Source organism: Plectropomus leopardus, chromosome 14 (assembly GCF_026936395.1).
Source record: "Plectropomus leopardus strain MGB_pleo_1.0 chromosome 14, ASM2693639v1, whole genome shotgun sequence".
Lineage (NCBI taxonomy): Eukaryota > Metazoa > Chordata > Actinopteri > Perciformes > Serranidae > Plectropomus > Plectropomus leopardus.
This window is the reverse complement of record NC_142189.1, coordinates 21,828,863-21,848,410: the sequence shown is the minus strand read 5'-3', so window position 1 is coordinate 21,848,410 and position 19,548 is coordinate 21,828,863. Positions and strand designations below refer to the sequence as shown.

General features: G+C 40.1%; 1 protein-coding gene across 2 annotated transcripts in view; it reads left to right on the top strand.

Annotated features, from left to right (window-relative positions):
• The window catches only part of plcb2 (phospholipase C, beta 2), a 34,402-nt gene extending 15,136 nt beyond the window's left edge, over positions 1 to 19,266 (top strand). The window contains exons 12-32 of one of the 2 annotated variants that reach the window (XM_042501238.2): positions 2,166 to 2,248; positions 2,421 to 2,505; positions 3,895 to 4,117; positions 4,235 to 4,317; positions 4,418 to 4,514; positions 4,623 to 4,707; positions 4,779 to 4,903; positions 5,628 to 5,779; positions 6,273 to 6,437; positions 7,451 to 7,550; positions 7,726 to 7,830; positions 8,027 to 8,091; positions 8,261 to 8,351; positions 9,715 to 10,209; positions 10,396 to 10,579; positions 11,152 to 11,293; positions 12,294 to 12,358; positions 12,909 to 12,968; positions 13,148 to 13,205; positions 15,650 to 15,733; positions 17,538 to 19,266. In XM_042501238.2, coding sequence (XP_042357172.2) covers positions 2,166 to 2,248; positions 2,421 to 2,505; positions 3,895 to 4,117; positions 4,235 to 4,317; positions 4,418 to 4,514; positions 4,623 to 4,707; positions 4,779 to 4,903; positions 5,628 to 5,779; positions 6,273 to 6,437; positions 7,451 to 7,550; positions 7,726 to 7,830; positions 8,027 to 8,091; positions 8,261 to 8,351; positions 9,715 to 10,209; positions 10,396 to 10,579; positions 11,152 to 11,293; positions 12,294 to 12,358; positions 12,909 to 12,968; positions 13,148 to 13,205; positions 15,650 to 15,733; positions 17,538 to 17,708 — 2,718 coding nt within the window. In that variant the 3' untranslated portion in view covers positions 17,709 to 19,266. Of the gene's footprint in view, positions 1 to 2,165; positions 2,249 to 2,420; positions 2,506 to 3,894; positions 4,118 to 4,234; positions 4,318 to 4,417; positions 4,515 to 4,622; positions 4,708 to 4,778; positions 4,904 to 5,627; positions 5,780 to 6,272; positions 6,438 to 7,450; positions 7,551 to 7,725; positions 7,831 to 8,026; positions 8,092 to 8,260; positions 8,352 to 9,714; positions 10,210 to 10,395; positions 10,580 to 11,151; positions 11,294 to 12,293; positions 12,359 to 12,908; positions 12,969 to 13,147; positions 13,206 to 15,649; positions 15,734 to 17,537 lie in introns of those variants that run through there. The other variant, XR_015778659.1, reaches the window with a different exon arrangement.
• The last annotated feature ends 282 nt before the right edge of the window (positions 19,267 to 19,548 follow it).

The window sequence follows — 19,548 nt, the reverse complement described above, 5'->3', positions numbered from 1 at the left end:
GCGTTTATGCATTTAATCAATGGGAAAGCTTATACATAAAAGGGGCAGAGAGAGAGAGGGGGCGACATGCAGCAAAGGGCAGAGGCCGGAATCAAACCCGTGGCCGCTGCGACGAGGACACAACCCCTGTACGTGGGGTACCCACTCTATCTTCTGAGCCACCAGACACTCCCAGATACTGTTTTCTTGACGGATTCTTACCATGCCTTTTTATCATGCTCTTTCAACTCGAACCTTAGACATGACGAGGAAGAGCTCAAGTTAGGGGTCGTCTCAAAAGTGCATACCAGGAGGCTGAGAGAGCTATTCAGATTTCTGTCAATTGAGATCTCTCTTTTTGAAAAATATTCATACTTAACAACAAATCCTCCAACAATTAATTTGTTCTACCCTCAAATACCCCACAGGAACATTTAATAAATTAGCACACTTATTTGTGGCAGGAGATCAACGCCTACTCATACCTAAATAACAGAATAGATTGTTTACCAGTGACTCTGAAAGTGACATATATGATCGCTAACGATTACAGTTTTAAACATGAGGTTAATTTCAAAAAAGATCATGGTTTGGGTTAAAATAAGTACATTTGTTTTGTGATTTAGGTTACGTATGCAACTCACGGTAAGTGCATTGTGTTAACGTAAGAATGTCATGCAATGTACGCAAGTTAAAATAACTGTGCTGACTTTTGATTTCACACAGGACACAAACAGTGTCTGCTGGGTCAAAGTCCTGTGTTTGTTTGACACATTTATCCACTCTAACCTCCTCGTATAGACAGTATAAAAATAATAAAAGAAGCTACCTTGACATCTCCCATTGGTTTATGAATTATCGTTTTGAAGCCACGAGTTCGGCATTTCAGCCACAGCCATCTTGATTTTGAGAAGTGACCATATTTAGTGACAGGTTTGAGCTGTGTAGAAATGAGGCGAGGATCTGGAGGTTACCGCTTGCCTCCTCCCCACGTGGACTTTGTCTCTCTTTATATGACTTCACCTTACTTCCTCATTTGCTCCCATCACAATTACCACGGCCAATAGAGGTTGCTGTGTAACAAACAACATAAACATGGCTCATAAAAAGTGGCTTATACAAACAACATATGATGTTATTTTCTGGGGGACAGTCTCATGCATCTATCCAACTGTATGTTGGACCTTCTTTTATTGCATATACATCCTTTAAAAAAACCCTGCGAGCTATTATGGCTAAACATTGTTTATCACATACTTTTCAAGCCAACTTTAGACTCTATCTTAGACTATATCACAATCACCTCTTTTTAAAGACAAATCAAGCAATATGGCCATTGGGACCATAAACAGTTTATTATAGAATAACTGTGTATATTTTGTAGACAGCTCAACATTTACATATACCTATGGGAAATGGAAAACTATGGAACCCAGAATATGAAACCTTATAGACAAAAATCACTTCTTGTGTAAGCCCAGTTCACTTCCACAGAATATGTCTTTGCTGTTGTCTATCATAAATCTTGGGCCATTTCTAGTAAATGTCCAACCCCTCGTTTCCTGTGAGCACAGTTTGCATTGTTTGAATAAACATCTTCATGATAATGCTCACCAGAAGCTGTTCAGAATCAAAGAGTGCAACAATGTGTCACGGAGATCATAAAAAGCATATAAAGTCAACTTTAATTAATGTCCATGTGCACATTAAAGAGCAAAAGTGTGTGAAGGCTGAAGAGTACACAGTTACACACACACACACACATACACACATGGCCGTCATCCTCTCACTCTCAACACTTCCATTTAAGGGCAGCCGGCGCTCCACAGTCCCAGGGGCTCGGACACAACACCTCAGTTCAGTTTACTGTCAGCCTCTAGATGTGATAGGTTTGGAGCTGACTTGAGGGCCTTTGCACAGACGCAATAGCTCTGCAGTTTGTCATGTTTTCGCTCTTCATGTTTTGGGAGAGTAGTCATGATTGCCTCAGTCTGATTCTCACACTTTTGTGAGATTTTCATGATTTTATAATGATGTTTCTTGCAGATTGCTGCTGCATCATCTTCTACTTTGTGTTTACTACAGCTCTCTTGCCCATTGTATCTCTTTAACTAAAATCTAATTCAAATTAAAGTCTAATTAAATGCATAAAAAAACAATAAATTCCTGTCTCTTTTTGATCACAGGATGTGATTGAGGCCATCGCCGAGAGCGCCTTCAAGACCTCCCAGTATCCCGTTGTCCTCTCGTTCGAGAACCACGTCGACTCGTAAGCTTGTGCCATGTGATGTTATGCCATGTGATGTTATTAACACAATGTAATAATGCACTGAGGCCATTATCCCAAATAGAATATTTATGGAACATATTGAGGGTGTAATTGAAGCTTTCGCTCTGGCAGTAACAGCAGACAGTAACAGGTGTTGCTCTGTTTGTTCCAGGGTGAAACAGCAGGAAAAGATGGCCAACTACTGCAAAACCATATTTGGTGATGCCCTGCTAACAGATCCGCTGGACAAATACCCTGTGAGTACCCTGCTGCAGCACAGCTCTCTGTCACAATAATAGAGTGCGATAAAGTTAACAAACGGGGGTTTGTAAAACACACTTTGATAAAGTAGATAAAAAGATTATTGCTGTTTACTTGGTGTCTGTGTCATGAAGGCAATACATGGACAAGAAAGTCCCTCTCTTTTTGCTGCGTGACCCCGACAGGCTCCTGTGCCCATCCAACAGATTTACATCAACAGTAAACGCACCTCCTCTCTGCTGCATGTTGTGTGGAGGGGTGCGCATGTGTTTGTATTCCTCCTTAGTCAAACAGAGAATTTAACAGAAAAAAAATTAGGGCCATAGCTAGGATTTTTAGGAATGTAAATTTGTTCTAACGTGACATTTTATGATCTTTCTTTTTATGCACTTTCAAAGTTCCCATAAAGTCAAAAAAGATAGTCATTTTTATTACAGATTTCTGCACTGATAGCCACCTTTACATCAGTATCTGGCCCAGCAATTACAAAAAGTAATTTTGTCTTTATTCTAAATGATATATGGAGTTTGTCATTTCCTGAAAAAAATATTTTAAAAATTTCGACTCATCCTGCACTCAGGGGTGTATAGCCTACTTATTTTGCATCCAATGACACGCTAACAAAATTGTTGTGTCCCCTGCACGACTATTAATTCTGCCAGTTATGACTGGCATACAGGACCTACATGCTAGCTAGTGAGTGATGGAGAGATGTCGCTCGGTTACCGTTGATAATGCCATCCTGACCCCTTATGGAAGGACAGCGTCATCGTGGTTTGTAATGCCCAACCTCATTACAAGGTTAACACCGTTAGCCCTGTCAGCACTGTTTCTGTTGCTTGCACTGTTGGCAATATTAGCAACTTTAACAACGCTAACATCTGAGTAACACAGTACTAAAATACTAACACAGCATTAAAAGCTCCCAGTGGTTGTAATTGTGCAAATCAAATTTCAATCAGGTACATCAAAAACTGCACAATTAAAATTGTTGGGAGCAATCTGACAGAGGGATCAAACAGATCAAGAGCTTTTAATACAGTGTGTTAATCTTTTGTCAGATTCTTGCCTTAATTTTTTTACAAGCACCTATAAAAGTTTTCGGAAATGTGAACCCTGCCTACACCTTATTTGTTTTTGTAAAATTAGAATGTAATTGCCTTTTCTGGTCATAAGAGAAACATTTTTTTCTATAGAGAGATATGAGAATATTGATGCCATTTTAACACGTTGCCCAAAATGTCAAATTATTCCTTTAAAAATCCTTGTTTCCCAAACAGTCCCAAAGACTTGACTTTGGTTTTATTTTTTGACCTTAAGTATTGTTTTGTCAATATTTACCCAGGATGAGTTTTGGTGTCTGACTGTTTATCTGTTTGATCCAGTTGAAGCCGGGCCAGCAGATCCCGAGCCCAACTGAGCTCATGGGGAAGATCCTCATCAAGAACAAGAAGGGCAGCCATGAAAAGCCGACCCAGACTAAGAAAACCAGCACTGCAGCCACTGATCAGACCACAACCATAGCTGCACCCACACAGGACCCAAACAACCCAAACACCACCTCCCAGGATCCTGCCAACCCAGCACCCACCACCCAAGAGAACCAAGGTCGGACTATAAACTTTAAGTAACTATATTATAACTTTAAGTTGATTATGTTCCAAAAAATAGTCCTATTTAGTTACTTTTGGGTGTCACTGACAGTATGTTTACATGTTTAACTAGAGGGGGACACAGCTGTGGAGGACACAGAGGAGCAGGAGGACACAGAGGAACAGGACGAGGAGAAAATGAAGACATCAGATGAGGTAGAGTATGCGGCTGCGATGACAATTTAGTTGCTATACATCATCTGTGTCCACCTCAAACAGCTCACGCATCAGTTAACTTCCTGTCAATCCCCCACAGGGCACAGCTGGACAGGAAGTCACAGCCTATGAGGCGATGTCATCCCTGGTCAACTACATCCAGCCCAACAAATTCATCTCCTTTGACAATGCCAGAAGTATTTCTTAGCTTCACAGACAAAATGGATTTTAAAACATATAAAAAAATTGCAGGTAAACAAATCAAAGTCAGTGTGAGTTATGTAATTTTTTTTTCTTTCCTCCAGAGAAAAACAAGAGTTACGTCATCTCTTCTTTTGTGGAGACCAAAGGGGAGGCAATGATTTCCAAGACTGCTGTCGAATTTGTCGAGTATCCTTTGAGAGTGTTGCACTAAAAAAGCCATCACTGTACAGCTGTGCTCCCTTAACCATCTTGCTCAGGTACAACAAGAGGCAGATGAGCAGGATTTACCCCAAAGGAACCAGAATGGACTCATCCAACTACAGCCCCCAGCCCTTTTGGAACGTAGGCTGCCAGATGGTGGCGCTCAACTACCAGACGATGGGTAGAAACACACACACACTCAATGCACTTAAAATGTGTTGCACTGCATGAGGGGAAGTAACTCTTTACCGTTTCTCTTTAATCTGTTGAGACCTGAGCAAATCAGCTTAATGTCTTTCAAAAACTTAGGTAAAAGGTGATAAGCAACTTAAGAAAAAATAACCCAAAAATGAATGAAAAATTTGTAAAAAAAAAAAAAAAAAAAAGTACATGAAATTACCTGAAGATTAGAAAAGCAAAAATCAAAGAAAAAATGATAAAAGGGAAAAGAAACAAACAAAAAAAGGAAAAGACCTGGTAAAGTAAAATAATTTATAATAAATAATTATGATAATGATAAATGTTGTGCTATGGACATTTTCCAAAAATCTAATAATTTCTTCCAAGTTGCTCATTGCCTTTTTCCCATGATTTCAAAAGAAAGCAAACCAATTTGCTAAGGGTTCAAAGATTTAAATAAGGTATCTGAATGCAGTGCAAGAAAACTGATGTTGATGCAGGTTTCAAAGGTTTCATCTCCACTTGAGTCTGAAATTTTTCAGAAATGTGATATTTTTATTTTATTTTTCATTTAATTATATTTTTTTAAACCTGAGCTTCTATTTTCCACCACAGCAGGTCAGTGTTGCACCTCTTTAGGCCTCTGCATACCATGAGCTCACTGCTCCTCCTTGTGCTGAAGAGAGGGGGCATGAATGGGCCATTTTTTGTGCGTCTATTTTCAGATTTCCCCATGCAGCTGAACATGGCTCTGTTTGAATTCAACGGCAGAACAGGCTACCTGCTCAAGCATGATGTCCTGCGTCGCAGTGATAAGAAGTTTGACCCTTTCTGTGACAGGATTGACACAGTTGTGGCGAGCACACTGACCATAAAGGCAGGTTCACAGACTTCACTTTAACCATCCCTTGTGGTGTGTGTACGCAGGGATCCCAGTATCTGCAAATAAGCTAAAAAATGTTTAAGAACTTAAAAGCTGCAGGTATAATTGTTCATGCACTAAAGCTGCATCATTAATGGTGGTGCATTGTAGGGAAAGTGATGCAATATGTGCATAGCTGAGAGCTGTTGTTGCTCTTCTAAATTGAGCGCCAAATTAGCCTCAATAGCCTTGGGAAGTCTATGTGTGTATGCATGTGTGTGTGTGTGTGTGTGTGTGTGTTTGTTAGTTGAAGAGTCTGTAATAATAAAAGCTTCCTGCTGAGCCTGATACATGGTTCTTGGTATTCATCAAACTCTGCATGACTGAAAACCTGGTCTCTATTTATACCCACCGTGTCCTGAACTCGGGTCCACACACAAGGACATCCATACTGTTAGCCACTTCATACATGTATGTCACTAAATCCTTTATGCCTCTGCTTTATTAGATCTATTCAGGCCAGTTCCTGTCTGACAAGAACGTGAAAACGGGAGTCGAGGTCGAGGTGATTGGGCTGCCAGGTGACCCCAAGAAGAAATATCGAACGAAGTGGACAACTACGCCCAACGCCATCAACCCAGTGTGGAATGAGGAGCCTTTTGTTTTTGAGAAGGTGTGTATCAGTAGACAAACACATTAAAGGTCCAGTGTATAAAACTTAGAGGGATGTAGTGACATCTGGTGGTGAATATTGCAGGTTACAACCGGTTGAGACTTCTCCTGGTTAGAACTCCCTCAATGTTGTTCAGGAGATTTTCGGAAGGAAAATTATCCTCAGAGTTCTCCTTCTTTCCAAACAAACGGACCAGATGATTAAAACTGGGGAAAACACTGAATAAAGCATGCTGTTTTGCATGCTGTAGACGTGCCGTTAGCTTAACACCACCTAACGTGTGTTCAATTTCATTCTCTGATAACTTCATGTAATCTGATCCAGATGATCAGGAGGTTTTTAGTGTGAGCCAAACTATCTGCAGAGGTCTCTTCCACTCCAAAACAAATGGAAGTTAAAACCTCGAAAAACACTGAATAAAGCAGTTTCACATTACAAATCAGTGTTTCTGTTTGACACGTCACAGCCCAGTTGCCCAGCACCTCCAAATGTGTGCTCGCGTTTTTTCTCTGATAAATGCAGATCCAGATGTTTAGGAGGTTTTTAGTTTTAACCACATTATCTGCAGAGGTCTCTCCTCTAAGAAACTGGTGATTTAATGTGCTAAAAACACTGAAAGAAGCCGTTTACTGATAAAGATATAAGAAATAGTTACCACGTAGAGGGTGCTAACTATGGTGACCAACATGAAAATGTGAGTGCCAGTGCATCAAGATGATCTACGTCGATGAGGACTCAACTCCCTATGTAGATATAAATGGCTCATTCTAAGATACCAAAAATACAATTTTTTTTTTTTTCAGGTGATCATACACTAAAGAAGTTATACTATACTCTACTATACTATACTATATTCCATGTGTGCCAATATATCCCCCTAAATCCAACACACTTGACCTTTAAAATATGCACAAATGCATTTTTAGTGAATGTATTTATGTGAGCTCGGCCATAATAACCCACTGTGCTGCTGCTGCTGCTCCTAATATATTTGTTGTTGTTATGATGCATAGATCCTGCTCCCAGAAATGGCCTCTCTAAGAATTGTCGTCCATGAAGAGAACGGTAAATTCTTGGGACACAGGATCATCCCACTTGATGCTATCCAATCAGGTCAGTGAAACAGAGAAAAAACACCTCACTTCATGCTTCATCTGATCTACATAATTTAAAAAGCCTCTGAATCATCCAAGGCCTCAGAATTTTTTTTTTTTACGTGTTTTGGCCAGCTTCTGGATCAGAGGAGCAGCTGCTTTTATTTCACCGAGGTTTGTTTTATGCCCTGCAGGTTTCCATCACATCTGCCTGCGCAGTGAGAGCAACATGCCGCTCACTCTGCCTGCCCTCTTTGTGTACATTGAGGTCAAGGACTACATCCCTGCTGCCTTCGCAGGTGCTTGGCTTTTTACTTTGGGTCTCTGCAAACGAAAAAGCGTCTGCTGCAATTGAATGCATGTCGTTAGAGTGACAGATAGGGACAAAGCTGATTTAGTTTGGATGTGAGGAGCTCAGTAGCATTTAGTTTTTTAAACACACTTTTGGTTAAAGAGCAAAGTACTGCTACACTGACGCATTTGATTCTACCCTAGATTTCACAGATGCCTTATTTAACCCGACTAAGGGAACAGAGAAGACCACAAAGACACCAAAGGAGGTAACGAAAAGCAGCTAAAAGGAATCTAATTCAGCCATCAGCTTCTAAAATTGACATATCAGTAATGTCCTCAGTATTGCCTTAAACTTTTAACAACACTAATTACCTTCCTGGAAGATGGCCAGCCTTTTTATCTTGTGATGTTCCTGTCCTTTTTGTGCCCACACAGTCATCCTCTGACTACATTTCTCCTTATGAGTTACCTCTTGTGGTCCAAGCCGCCACGGACAAAGCTAAGGAGAGTGAGGCCCCTGCTGCAGGTAATTAAGTGTGCAAATGGGACATAGTTTAGAGAGACTATTTTTGAAAGATACTGAGCTTTAAAAGACCAGTGTGTAGGAATTAGGGTAATCTGTTGGCAGAAACTGTATATAACATTCATGACAATGTTTCAATTACTTCTGAAAATAAGAATCGCGTTTTCGTTACATTAGAACAAGCCATTTCTACCTACATATGGGGCGAGTCCTCTTCCACTGAGTCTGCCATGTTGTTTCTGTCATGGCCCAGAATGGACAAACAAAACACTTGCTCAAGATGGGGCCATTCACGTTTTCATGACAGCCACCGTAGTTCTCCTACATGCTTTGCACATGGGAGAAGTTTCAGTTCTTCAAGCTCACCACTAGATGCCACTAAATTCTTTAAACTGGACCTTTAATATTACTACTGTAGTAGGTGTTTAGTGCTGAATGTTCAGATGCCTCGTCTATTCCAGTGAACATAACTTTTCTAGAGTGTCTAGAACTATGATTTCGGACATCTGACTCCACCCAAATGCAAAGACTTATTTGATGGTTTGTCTATAATCCAATCGCAGTGTTCAGCATCATCTAAAGTGTGGACTGCAGTAGAGCCATTAACCCTTTTTTGACAAGTATAGCTGACCATGAGGGAAGGAGGAAAAGCAAGGCACTTTTCAGACCATTAATCATACTTTTTAAGTACATAATTTGTCTTTAAACTGTTTTTAAAGTAAACATGAGATGTTATATGACTTAAACATGTCAAAAAATCATATGAAAGATTTATAGTTTTTAGTCAGGATTTTTTTTTTAAATACCCGTCCATTGGGATGGATGGTGGATCTGATTGTTACTAGAAAATGAACAGGGTAATACAGTTTAAATAGGGAAATACTGTTCTGATTTAATTTAATTTTAATTTTTAATTCTCATAATATTGCAAGCTTATTGATTATGTTGTTGTTAATATTCATCTCAGGAGGTTTTCTGGTAATAGATCAGAAATTGAAGATATTTTGATTTGTGATGACAAATACAATACAAAAATATACGTAATGTGTTTTGAAACATCACTTTATCCACTGACATGAGTTAACCGTTAATGAAAAATAAATAAACTCATGTCTTTGTTAAAAATAAATGTTTGTTTTTTGTTAGATGGTTTCTGTGGTCAGATTTCATCATCAATATGAATGGACAGAAAAAAGAGTGCATAATAAATTATTCTAATAAAAATAAATTGCTAATGATTTATGAGGGCACTGAGATAGAAATCCACTTTTACACAAAATTTATTTTGTGTTTGGAACATATTTGGGTTCTCTATGGGTTGAGAAGCTGTATTTGAACACTTTTCCACTTTCCCTTTTTCCCGTAGAAAAGGCCGCATCCGAATCTACACCACCAGCTGATGCCGATGACCAGTCACCCCAGTCTCCACCAGAAGCAAGTGCAGAAGAAGCTAAAGATGAGAATGAGATCAAGTCAGATGCTCCACAACCTGCAGCAGAACCTGCAGCAGAACCTGCAGCAGAACCTGCTCCAGCTCCTGACGACGCTCCTGCTGAAGATCCAGCCCCAGATGCAGAAAGCGCCACACCTGAAGCCCTCCCTGAAGCCTCTCCTTCCCCTGAGGAGGAGGTAACACCTGAGAAGGAGGAGGTTCCAGAGCCAGAAGCAGTTACTGATACCAAAGAGGAGCTGGCAAACGACTCCAATGCAAACCCTGAGCCTTCTTCAGATGATAAATCAGACACAGAAGCTGCCGGTGCTGCTGAAGAGCCAGTTGCTGTAGTCTTGCCCTGTCCAGTGAGTCCATCACCCGAGTCTGCAGGATTGAGTGACCCATCTCAGCCTCCGTCATGCAGCGAAGGTAACACTGAAATGCTTCATGTGCTGCACTCACCACAGTTTCCAGTATGTTAGTGCACTAATATCTCTAAGAGGGAAAATGTCTAAGAATATTTGGTACATAGATATATCACAGTACAGGTGCATGCCCACTGCAGACAGCTGTGGGACGATTCTCACAACAAAGCCGCTTGTGTTTATGCTGCAGAGCCTTCGACTGTGACTACCGAGGAACTGACACAGCACAAGAACTATCTGAAGGTCATCAAGCGACAGGAGAGAGACATGAAAGAGGCAGAGAAAAAGTATCAGAAAAAAGGAGAGGATGTAATTCAGAAACACTCTGACTCCTTCAAGGCCATCAAGAAGAAGGCCTCGGTGAAGAAAAAGGAGTAAGACGGTTTATTTTATCTTATTTGTTGTCTTTTCCAAGTCAGTTTTCTAGCTGAAATGCAGTAGGAGAGAAAATGTTTGACACAAGACACAAGACTAGATAGTGTTTGTGGAGGAGGGGTGTCGCGCAATAATTTCAGAGTGCTGAGATCCATCTGTCCGATTGTTTATGTTTAGTCATTCACCAGAGACTGTTTCTGTTTCCTACAAAGTAGCAGTGAATTCAACAGCATATTAATACTGACCCACTAATGAAGTTGTTGTTGTTTTGGTCCGTGTCATTAATGAGATTATATTTAGAAGCATGGAGAATATTCCTCAGCTAATGTGTTTTTCCAGCTGAAGCAAAATATTAGCGGATGAAGAGGACAACTAAATGAATATGCTTTTTGTGCACAGTCCTCAACTCTAAGCTCTCAGGACAAACATGTTATTCAAGGCCAAATCAGCATTGCTATATAGGATTTCCAGTAACCATTTCTGCACTTAAAGGGGTACTGGCTGTTAGTGCATGAAGTGTAATTCCCTTGCATATGTCCTGTTATGTTGTCTCATGTCATGTTTCCTCCAGGGGAGGGGGAATCTCCTCGGACTCTGGGGTGAAGACAGAGCGGGTGCAGGAGCAGAAGGAAAAGATGCAGGCTGAGCTGCAAGCTCTGTGGAGGGAGCATTGTGATCAGCTGAGGAAAAAGAAAGAGCAGTGTGCTACAGAGGTCAGTAAAATACAGGCTCATGTTGGCTCATTTAAAATTCTGTTTCCCATTTAAAATGAGAAAAAAGGACATAAGTGATTGAAAGTAAATCAGTACATTTACTAAAGTACTGCACTTAATGCTGCACTAATCAATATTCTTATATTAACAAGAGGTCAATTGACTGTGTAATGTGTAAGGTGTTGCTCATAGTGGCAATTATCAACTTCTTTAATTGACTCTCCAGTTCCTGGTCAGCAGAAGATCCACCTGTGCTGCAAAAAAGGGCCTTTATGTCTGATTTATTCGCATCAAATGTATAGCTATTTGTCACACTAACTTCAAATGTCTTGCAAGAAAGTTTGGAACCATATACTTTTTTTTATAATTGCAGTATCAGATGATGCACTTCAATGTGCTATAATCTCAAACACATCAACAGTGTTTTTACATTTCATCCATATATGAACATTTTAAATAGATACCTGAAAGTAATAATCAACTCCTCATCCTAGTATAACCTGCTCTTACGGGCTTCTTATTATTAACCATTACTCTCCTCATACCTCCCTCTTAGCTGTCATTATGACTTCTGATGATACAAACCAAAAATAGGATTCATTTCCATGACTCAAGATGCACTGTGGCTCATAGAGCACCTATTTTTTTCTCTCTCTACCTGTGGTGTGTGTGAGATTGTGGGCGAGCAGCCAGTGTTTTAGATGCTCTATTGATTTCTATACCAGATGTAGGTGCTCAGGGGTACTCTCAGCATAAGCTCCAGATCTGCATGAAACTGAGAGGTCAGTCAGGTAATTTTGGAGTGAGGTGAGAGGAAGCATCCTGCATGCAGGTTCTGGTGCTCTGAGAGCCAAGGGCTGAACACGGGGCTGAACTTTTGCTTTGGGGGAGAGACTTTAATCACACACAAAGCACTGGCATTGTTATTTAGAGCAACTCAAAATCTTTTCTAGCTTGATCTCAACTGTGATTGTGTCACTTCCGTCTTCTATTGTGACAGAGACTGGCCAAACTGCTAGAGATGGCCACAGAGAGACACACCATAGAGCTGAAGACCCTGGAGAGGTGTGAGCACACATACAACACATTGAGGACATGGTGTGCACACTGACAGTGCAGAGGGTTTGCTGGGTGTGTGCAATCTGTGCCTTGAGATTTTGGTGTGACAGTGTGTATGTGTATGTGTGTCATCTGAGGTGAAACATTTGACATTTTTGCAAAGACAATACTATCAAATAATGAATAAATCACCTCAATGTGCGGGTCTTTTAATGTCCTTGGCTGGCTTATGGTGCTCTGGATGTGTGTGTGTGTTTGTAAGTGTGTGTGTTATCCAGAGTCCCCAGCTGGCAGATGGTTATCTCAGGACAGCCATTATCCAACAGGTGTTTAAACAGCAGTAGGGAGGCGAAGGCAACCTCAATAATCTACCTGTCTGCACAGACACTATAACATCACATTTTAAGCCTTCCTTTCACTGTAAAGAAAAGGTCACATCAGAGACACACAGCCCAGCAACTCCTTTTTAAAGGAAGTAAGGTTGTTTATAGTAACACTTTTCATTTTTTAGAATCTGAATCAAGTAGGGGTCTTCACTTTCTATCTTGTTTTGCAGTGAAATCAAAGAGAATAAGAAGAAAACAATCTCCAAATGTTCATCCTCAGAGAAAGCAAAGTGAGTTCACAGCGTGACCTTGCCTTCAGTTACTTTATGTGTTTTCTTTCATTGCCGTTTCTCTGTCTGTGTCGCAGTCTTTTTACTCAGAAGAAAAACAGCACATTGGATCTGATTTGATGAATTTTTAACATTATTTACAAGAGTTCAAATTGAAAATTATGATTATCTTCTCTTAGGCTGAAAAAGGCAATGAGCACAGAGATTTTGGATGAGCCCAGTCAGTCTGATAACGTGGTAAGTAGTCTTTTAAACTTGTTGAAAGTAGCAGATTTAGACTTTTTGAGCATGTATGTAGACTTGAAGGAGTTGTTTGACATCTTAGGAAATGCAATTTATTACTTTCCTGCTGGGGGTTTGATGAAAGGAGTGATACCAGCATAAAGTCTGTGCAGAAAGTATGAAGGTAGAACTAGAAGCTGGTTAGCTTAAAGACTGAAATCAGCTGAAATCAGCTAGCCTGGATCTGTCTAAAGGTAACAAGTTACCAGCATGGCTGGCAGAAGCTTGATATTTAAAGGGGATCTAATATACAGTACTTTTCCTTGTTTTCTCTCAAAGGCTTTATGTAATGTCACAATGTTAGATGTTCATATAAACTGTGGCAAAGATTTAGGTTTAGGAGCTTTTACCAATAATTTTTCAAGGTAGAAAGTGACACTATAGACTAAATCACAATGTTTTTTTACAATAATGCTTAACTGGAAAACCTCTGCATCACATACATAAAATAAAGGGTTGCTGAGCAAACGTTCCCTCAATTGGTTAGTGTTTAGCCGCCTAAAAAGGTCCACTGAAAAAAATCCATATAAGTTTAACTATACGTTATATTTGGAAGATTGCCACTGCTTTACCTCGCCACCACACCGAACTTTCAGATGGGGAACTTAAACGGTTATCTCAAAGCCACCAGCCTCTATTGACAAAACAGTCATTTTACTTTGCAAAACACAGAGTTGGTCCACTGCTGCCTCGATCAGTTAGTGTGTTAGCTAAAGTGGTGAAAATATTCCAACTATAGTGTACACTTAAACTGATGTTGATTTTTTTTAAGGTGGGTCTTTTTAGTTGGCTAAATTTTGATTTGCAGTACTTGCTTAGCTTCTGTTACAGTAGATTTGGTTTATTAAAGACATATGAAATAAACACAACAGAACTGCAAGATTTATCACACCACCGTGTTAAACTATACATCTTTAAACATTACTTTTATGAATGAAAATGACAAACAAGTTTGCCGGTTTCAGTTGTCTACCTGGAAGTTAATGTTGTTTGTTATTGTTGTCCGGACGTCAGTGGCAGTGAAGCTACGCTGAGAGTGAAAATGTGGAAAACCTGGAAACGCTGATCAGTCAGAGCAGAATGGGCATTTTCAGGAGTAGGGCTTAAAGAGACAGATGCTAAAACTAAGTCTTTCAGAATGAGGGTGAATAAAGGTGTTCCAGCAGAGACAGTATGAGGAAAATAAAGTGTTTTTTTGGAAATTAAAATATGTAAGCATGTTTAGGTAGAAAGTCAAAATACAAGAATGAACCTCAAAATGAGCATAATAGGTCCGCTTTCACAAGCAAACATGTGAGTGGTACCAATCTCTTCACCTAAATCGCACTAAGAAAGTACATAAGCATACATCTCAAAATGTTGAACTGCTCCTTTAAAGGAAAAAGCAATGGAAATCTTCACATAATTTGACTGAAGTTTGATGCTAAAAACTCACATCTCTGCACACGTACCTTAAACAGCATCACTGTCAGAGCTCACACTTCACATCCACTGACTAGCTTGCTTAACACATTATATTTAACAGTGTAACTATGGTTACCAAAAGAATCGAACAAAACATTGGAGAAATACGCGTCTTACAGCGCTTTCCTTTCATACATCTGCACACCTGCTCTCATAAACCCATGTACTTGCTTACACACACACACACACACACACACACAAACACACACACACATTGTTGAACTGTAAGTACAGTCACACACACGTGAACACGCACACCCATTTACCCTCAAGCTACCCGCACAGGCAAACACACACAGCCCTTTAACCACTGAGTAAAGTGCAGCAGGCCCTGACCATAGGCCAGGCTTGTCCATTACTCAGAGGCTGTTTACAGGGAGCAGACTAATCCATGTGTGGTCGATGACTCACCGGGCTCTGCTCTTGTTCCTCATCAAGATTCAGACCTGTTGTATCTGGGTTAAAGACCAGGCCATTTCACTCTGTTCCTCTGCCATCGACTCGGAGCAAAAACCCACTCACCTCCGTGCATAAGGGTCGCATTGCAGCTCATTTCGATCTACCTAATCAGCATTTGCCTGATAATTATGGCAACTATTTATAACACAATCACTTGTTTAATCAGCGCAGCTTCAGTATTGAATGGCCCAGGTGCAATAACAGCGGTGTAACCAAACTGGACAAGTCCAGCCTGCTGTGACTTAACTGTATCGATTCTTTTGCTCAGGTTGCATCCCATGAGTGCATTCCTCTCTAGATCTGCACACATATACACACACACACGCACAGGCAGAAACATGAGCAGAACTGCTTATAGACATGCAGACAGTCTTTTATCTCTCACCTGATACCATATGCACTCAAACAGACTCAAACCACAGATCAATCATGTTTTCCAGGAGTGACATGTGTTGTACTTTGCTGTGATTTTACAGTCTTCAGATTACAGCCCACAGCAAGTGGCTCTGATGAAGAAACAGGCTGCTACGCTGGAAGAAATCAAGACCCTGACTAATCAGGTAACACACTGACACCAGGATACACTTAGGAGGATGTTGCAGTCACTTTTTGAACAAAAACTCTAGAAGTTAGGAGCTAAACTAATTACTAAGGGCTATGACACACCAGAGCCAATCGGGGGCAGAGTGAGGTAGACTGTTGAGGGTCATTCCTTCGCTATCCTCGGAAACACAAATCTATGTCCTGTTGGTCTTCCAGTTTCCTTTGAGAATGAATAATACAGACTATGAATGTATAATAATAGATGGATACCAGACCCTAAGGTGGCGCCTATTTGATCCATTGGAATTGTTTGCCTGGCGCAAATGCCCCAAAAATTTTGAGCTTCCAGGTTTACTTCTGGTGTATGTAGCCCACTGAATATGCGTAGTGGTGTTTCTCAGCACTCTACATTTAGGATGCTGTCACAGATTTTTAATATTTTCTAAATATAAATCTCCATCGATCATAACATCATAACAGAAAAAGTCATAACTGGCCTCGTTTGCAGTTCGAGGTGTCTTGTCAACAGTTTAACAGACGTTTCTTTTACTGGAAAAGTTTGAAGCAAGGTTGCGTTCCTGGGGGGCCTGATACAGACAACCATCTGTTGGTGTGGACAGTAATTCTCTCTCACACAGGTCTAGAATGCACATGCTGTGCGTTAGCTGTTGTTGTCTTTGTGGTCTTCTCAAGTGCGACCTTGTGGCTGAGACACAGACCACGTAAGGTGACGCACCAGTTTGCCTTCGTTGCCACTAGTTTTTTTTTATGTCTGTTTGGTGTGTTTGAGGCGTAAAAGTCCCTTTTGCACATTTCTTCTTCTGTGTCTGAAGATCTGTAAAGGCAAATTAGATCAATAGAAGTTTTACAAATTAGCAAATGTTCAGCACTGTAAACCCAGATGGCTGGTAACCATCACAACCCCCTGAAGAAGGACTTTTTTGCTGCCTGGAACAATCACGCAGTAACTAGACTCAGCCTGCGGTTCCTCCGGTCAAAAAGCAGATTAAATTCTTGATTTCTTGGCCCCCTAGAAATCTTCTTGTGCTGGAAACACCCTCCCACATGGTAGGTGTGTTCCCACAGCGTGATTAATATCTGATTAATACAAGCAAATCGACACTATGCCAACAACAAATCCCCAAATTCATTGTCAACGGCTGCCATCTGTCCATTCAGAGATCATACGTAATGTTTCAGTGTGACGCATCCAGTTCAGGCGATTGAGAAAGCAGCCCCAAGCTCCCACCGCTGTAAATGATGTCAGAGCACTTTTCTGACAATGCTTTGCTTTGGATTGCTGAAGTCTTGGCAGTTATGATTGAGAAACGAGGTGTTAGATAGTTTAGACATTGACGCTTGAACGCCAGATGGATGGTGTGTTTTTATGCCTCACCAATAGTATTAGCTTACAAATACATTTTTTGATATGAAGAGAAGCAGTGGGAGGAATTCAGGCAAGTGCTAAGAGATTTAGGGACAAATGAGGATAACATGCAAAACTAATCTTTGCTGTATGTGTTTAACATCATTGATAAAGTATTGAACCATTTTCTTTCATACAGGCACATTGCCACATTATTAAATATTCTGAAAGTAGCTGATCCTCATTGTTGTTTAAAATCAATCCACTGGGTTCAAGCCAGTTTGCTAAGCTGGAGCTTAGCAATGATCTTTATTTTTACTGGTGCCAATACACAAATCTATTCCCTAAAGATTATGATAAGCATCTGGCAGAGAGAAAAGAGACGGTGAAAATGTCAATGTGTCCTTTCAACAAGCCTGTAACCTCTAACTAACCTTTGGTCCCTGTGCCTGCAGCTCAATCAGGAGGCCCTGAAGGAGCACGATCAGAAACTGAGGTCTCTGCCAGTGGAGGTGAAGGAGGCTGTCAACGTGTGTGTCGGGGCTCACTTTCCCGAACTGGTCGACCAGGCCGGAGACAAGAAGGCGGAAGGAGTGGGCTTCTATGGAGATGTCTTCTTAGGTTAGAGTTGCCTTTTGACCTCACTTTTTAGGAACATTTTTACAGTCTGAGCATAACTGTGGAGTAGTAGAAGATTGAATTAGGGAAGATGTGTGTGTGAAATTTCAATTTAGAGGTGCTTTTCTTAGAGAAAGGTATTTTAGGAGTCAGTAAGCCATACTGATGTTTTTGTGGATGTGCTGTAAACCAAAAGTTCGATCAGTTGGAAATAATTTTCCATTTAATTGTATTTTTGTTGCTTTTCCCTGATGAGAAACACCCAAATGCAGCGACAGATACCTTTCAGATGAAGGCCCATCACTAAAAGCTTCTCCTGTCTCCCTTCGGTCTTCTTAATGAGTTCAAAAATAGGAATAAATGTAGCAGGGAAAATGTAGCGGCAAAAATGGGTTACCAGAGTCTGCAGGCTGAATTGAGACAATGACTCCATCTGTCACACTTCGGCACATGGTGTGTGATACTCTATGAAGCCACAGCAAAGCACTCTCTCTGAGATTTAGGTGTGTTGTGGTTGAAATGAAGGTTTGCAGGGGAAACATGGCTACATTATTTCTTTAAACCCTGGATTAACAACAGTTTTCTTGTGGTTCGTTTAGAAGCCTTTATCATGCATGTACACCTCTGAAACATGAGCAGATTTGGTCCAATTTCCTTTGAAAACATGGGGGAAAAAAGTCAATTGGCAACTTGGCTAGAAATGTCATACAAATTGCAATAAAATAGTAAATTATTACAAGAAAATTACCTGAAAACAAGCTTTAAAAAACAAATATAATATTCCCTCTGCATTAAGAAATATTTGTTTTTGTGATATATAGTTCCTAATAAACTATAATTGCACTGTATGCAGGTGTGTCATTCTGTACTGTCTGACATTTCTGTTCACAGCTGTAATGACATTTCAGCACACTAGAATTGTTATTTATCATCAGACTTTTTGTCTTACTGGCTGTAATGTGACTGGAGTTAAGGACACAGCTGCATGCATGGCAGAGAATGAGCAGAAACCTGGACAAGATGTTTATGTGCCCCAACGTCCCTTTTTATATCACGACACTGCAGCTAACATATCCAGGTGTCTGAAACCAGGATGTGATATTGACAACATAATTGGTATGCACCAAAAAACTGGTCATAAGCAGGAAACTAATCTGCATAAAACTCACTGAGATAAATGCTCTCTTTTCAGGAAAATTCCTGATCATGCTCACGCACTTACCCACATTCACACATACGAGCCGCCTTCTAAAATGTTGTTCTTGCTCAGAAGCACTGAAACTTTCACGTACACTTCCTGCTGATCCAGGGATCAAACTGGCAACCTTCAGCTTGTGTTTCTATGCTAATTTGAAATGACTAAAATCTGACAATCTCTATCATTTTGTGCTGCGTTCAGGCATCTTCATAAGTATTTAAACATTTAAACCCTGAGCAAATGGATTTCCTGTCTTTTGAAAACATTGGTTAAAAAAGGAGGAATTTGGCAAGAAATGTTGTGCATATTGCAAGAAATTAGAAGTTATGAAAATTATTTTTAAAATTAAAATGTTTTTTAAAAGCGAGGGAAAAAATGTCCCAGAAATATATTTGTAATTATCATAATAATATATTTAAAGTTATTCCACAAAATTACATTTTTAAGCACTCTTTTACATGTTGATTGTTGTTGTTTTTATTTTATTGTTCTTGTAGTTTTTACATTTTTATTTAGTTTTATTTTTTGCTAATTTTTGGGTCATTTCTTCTTAAGTTTCTCTTTGCTTTTTCCCATGTTTTGAAAAGAAATCCATCCAATTTGCTCAGGTTTCAAAGGGTTGAGAAAAACAAAAATTTGAAGTAGCACCT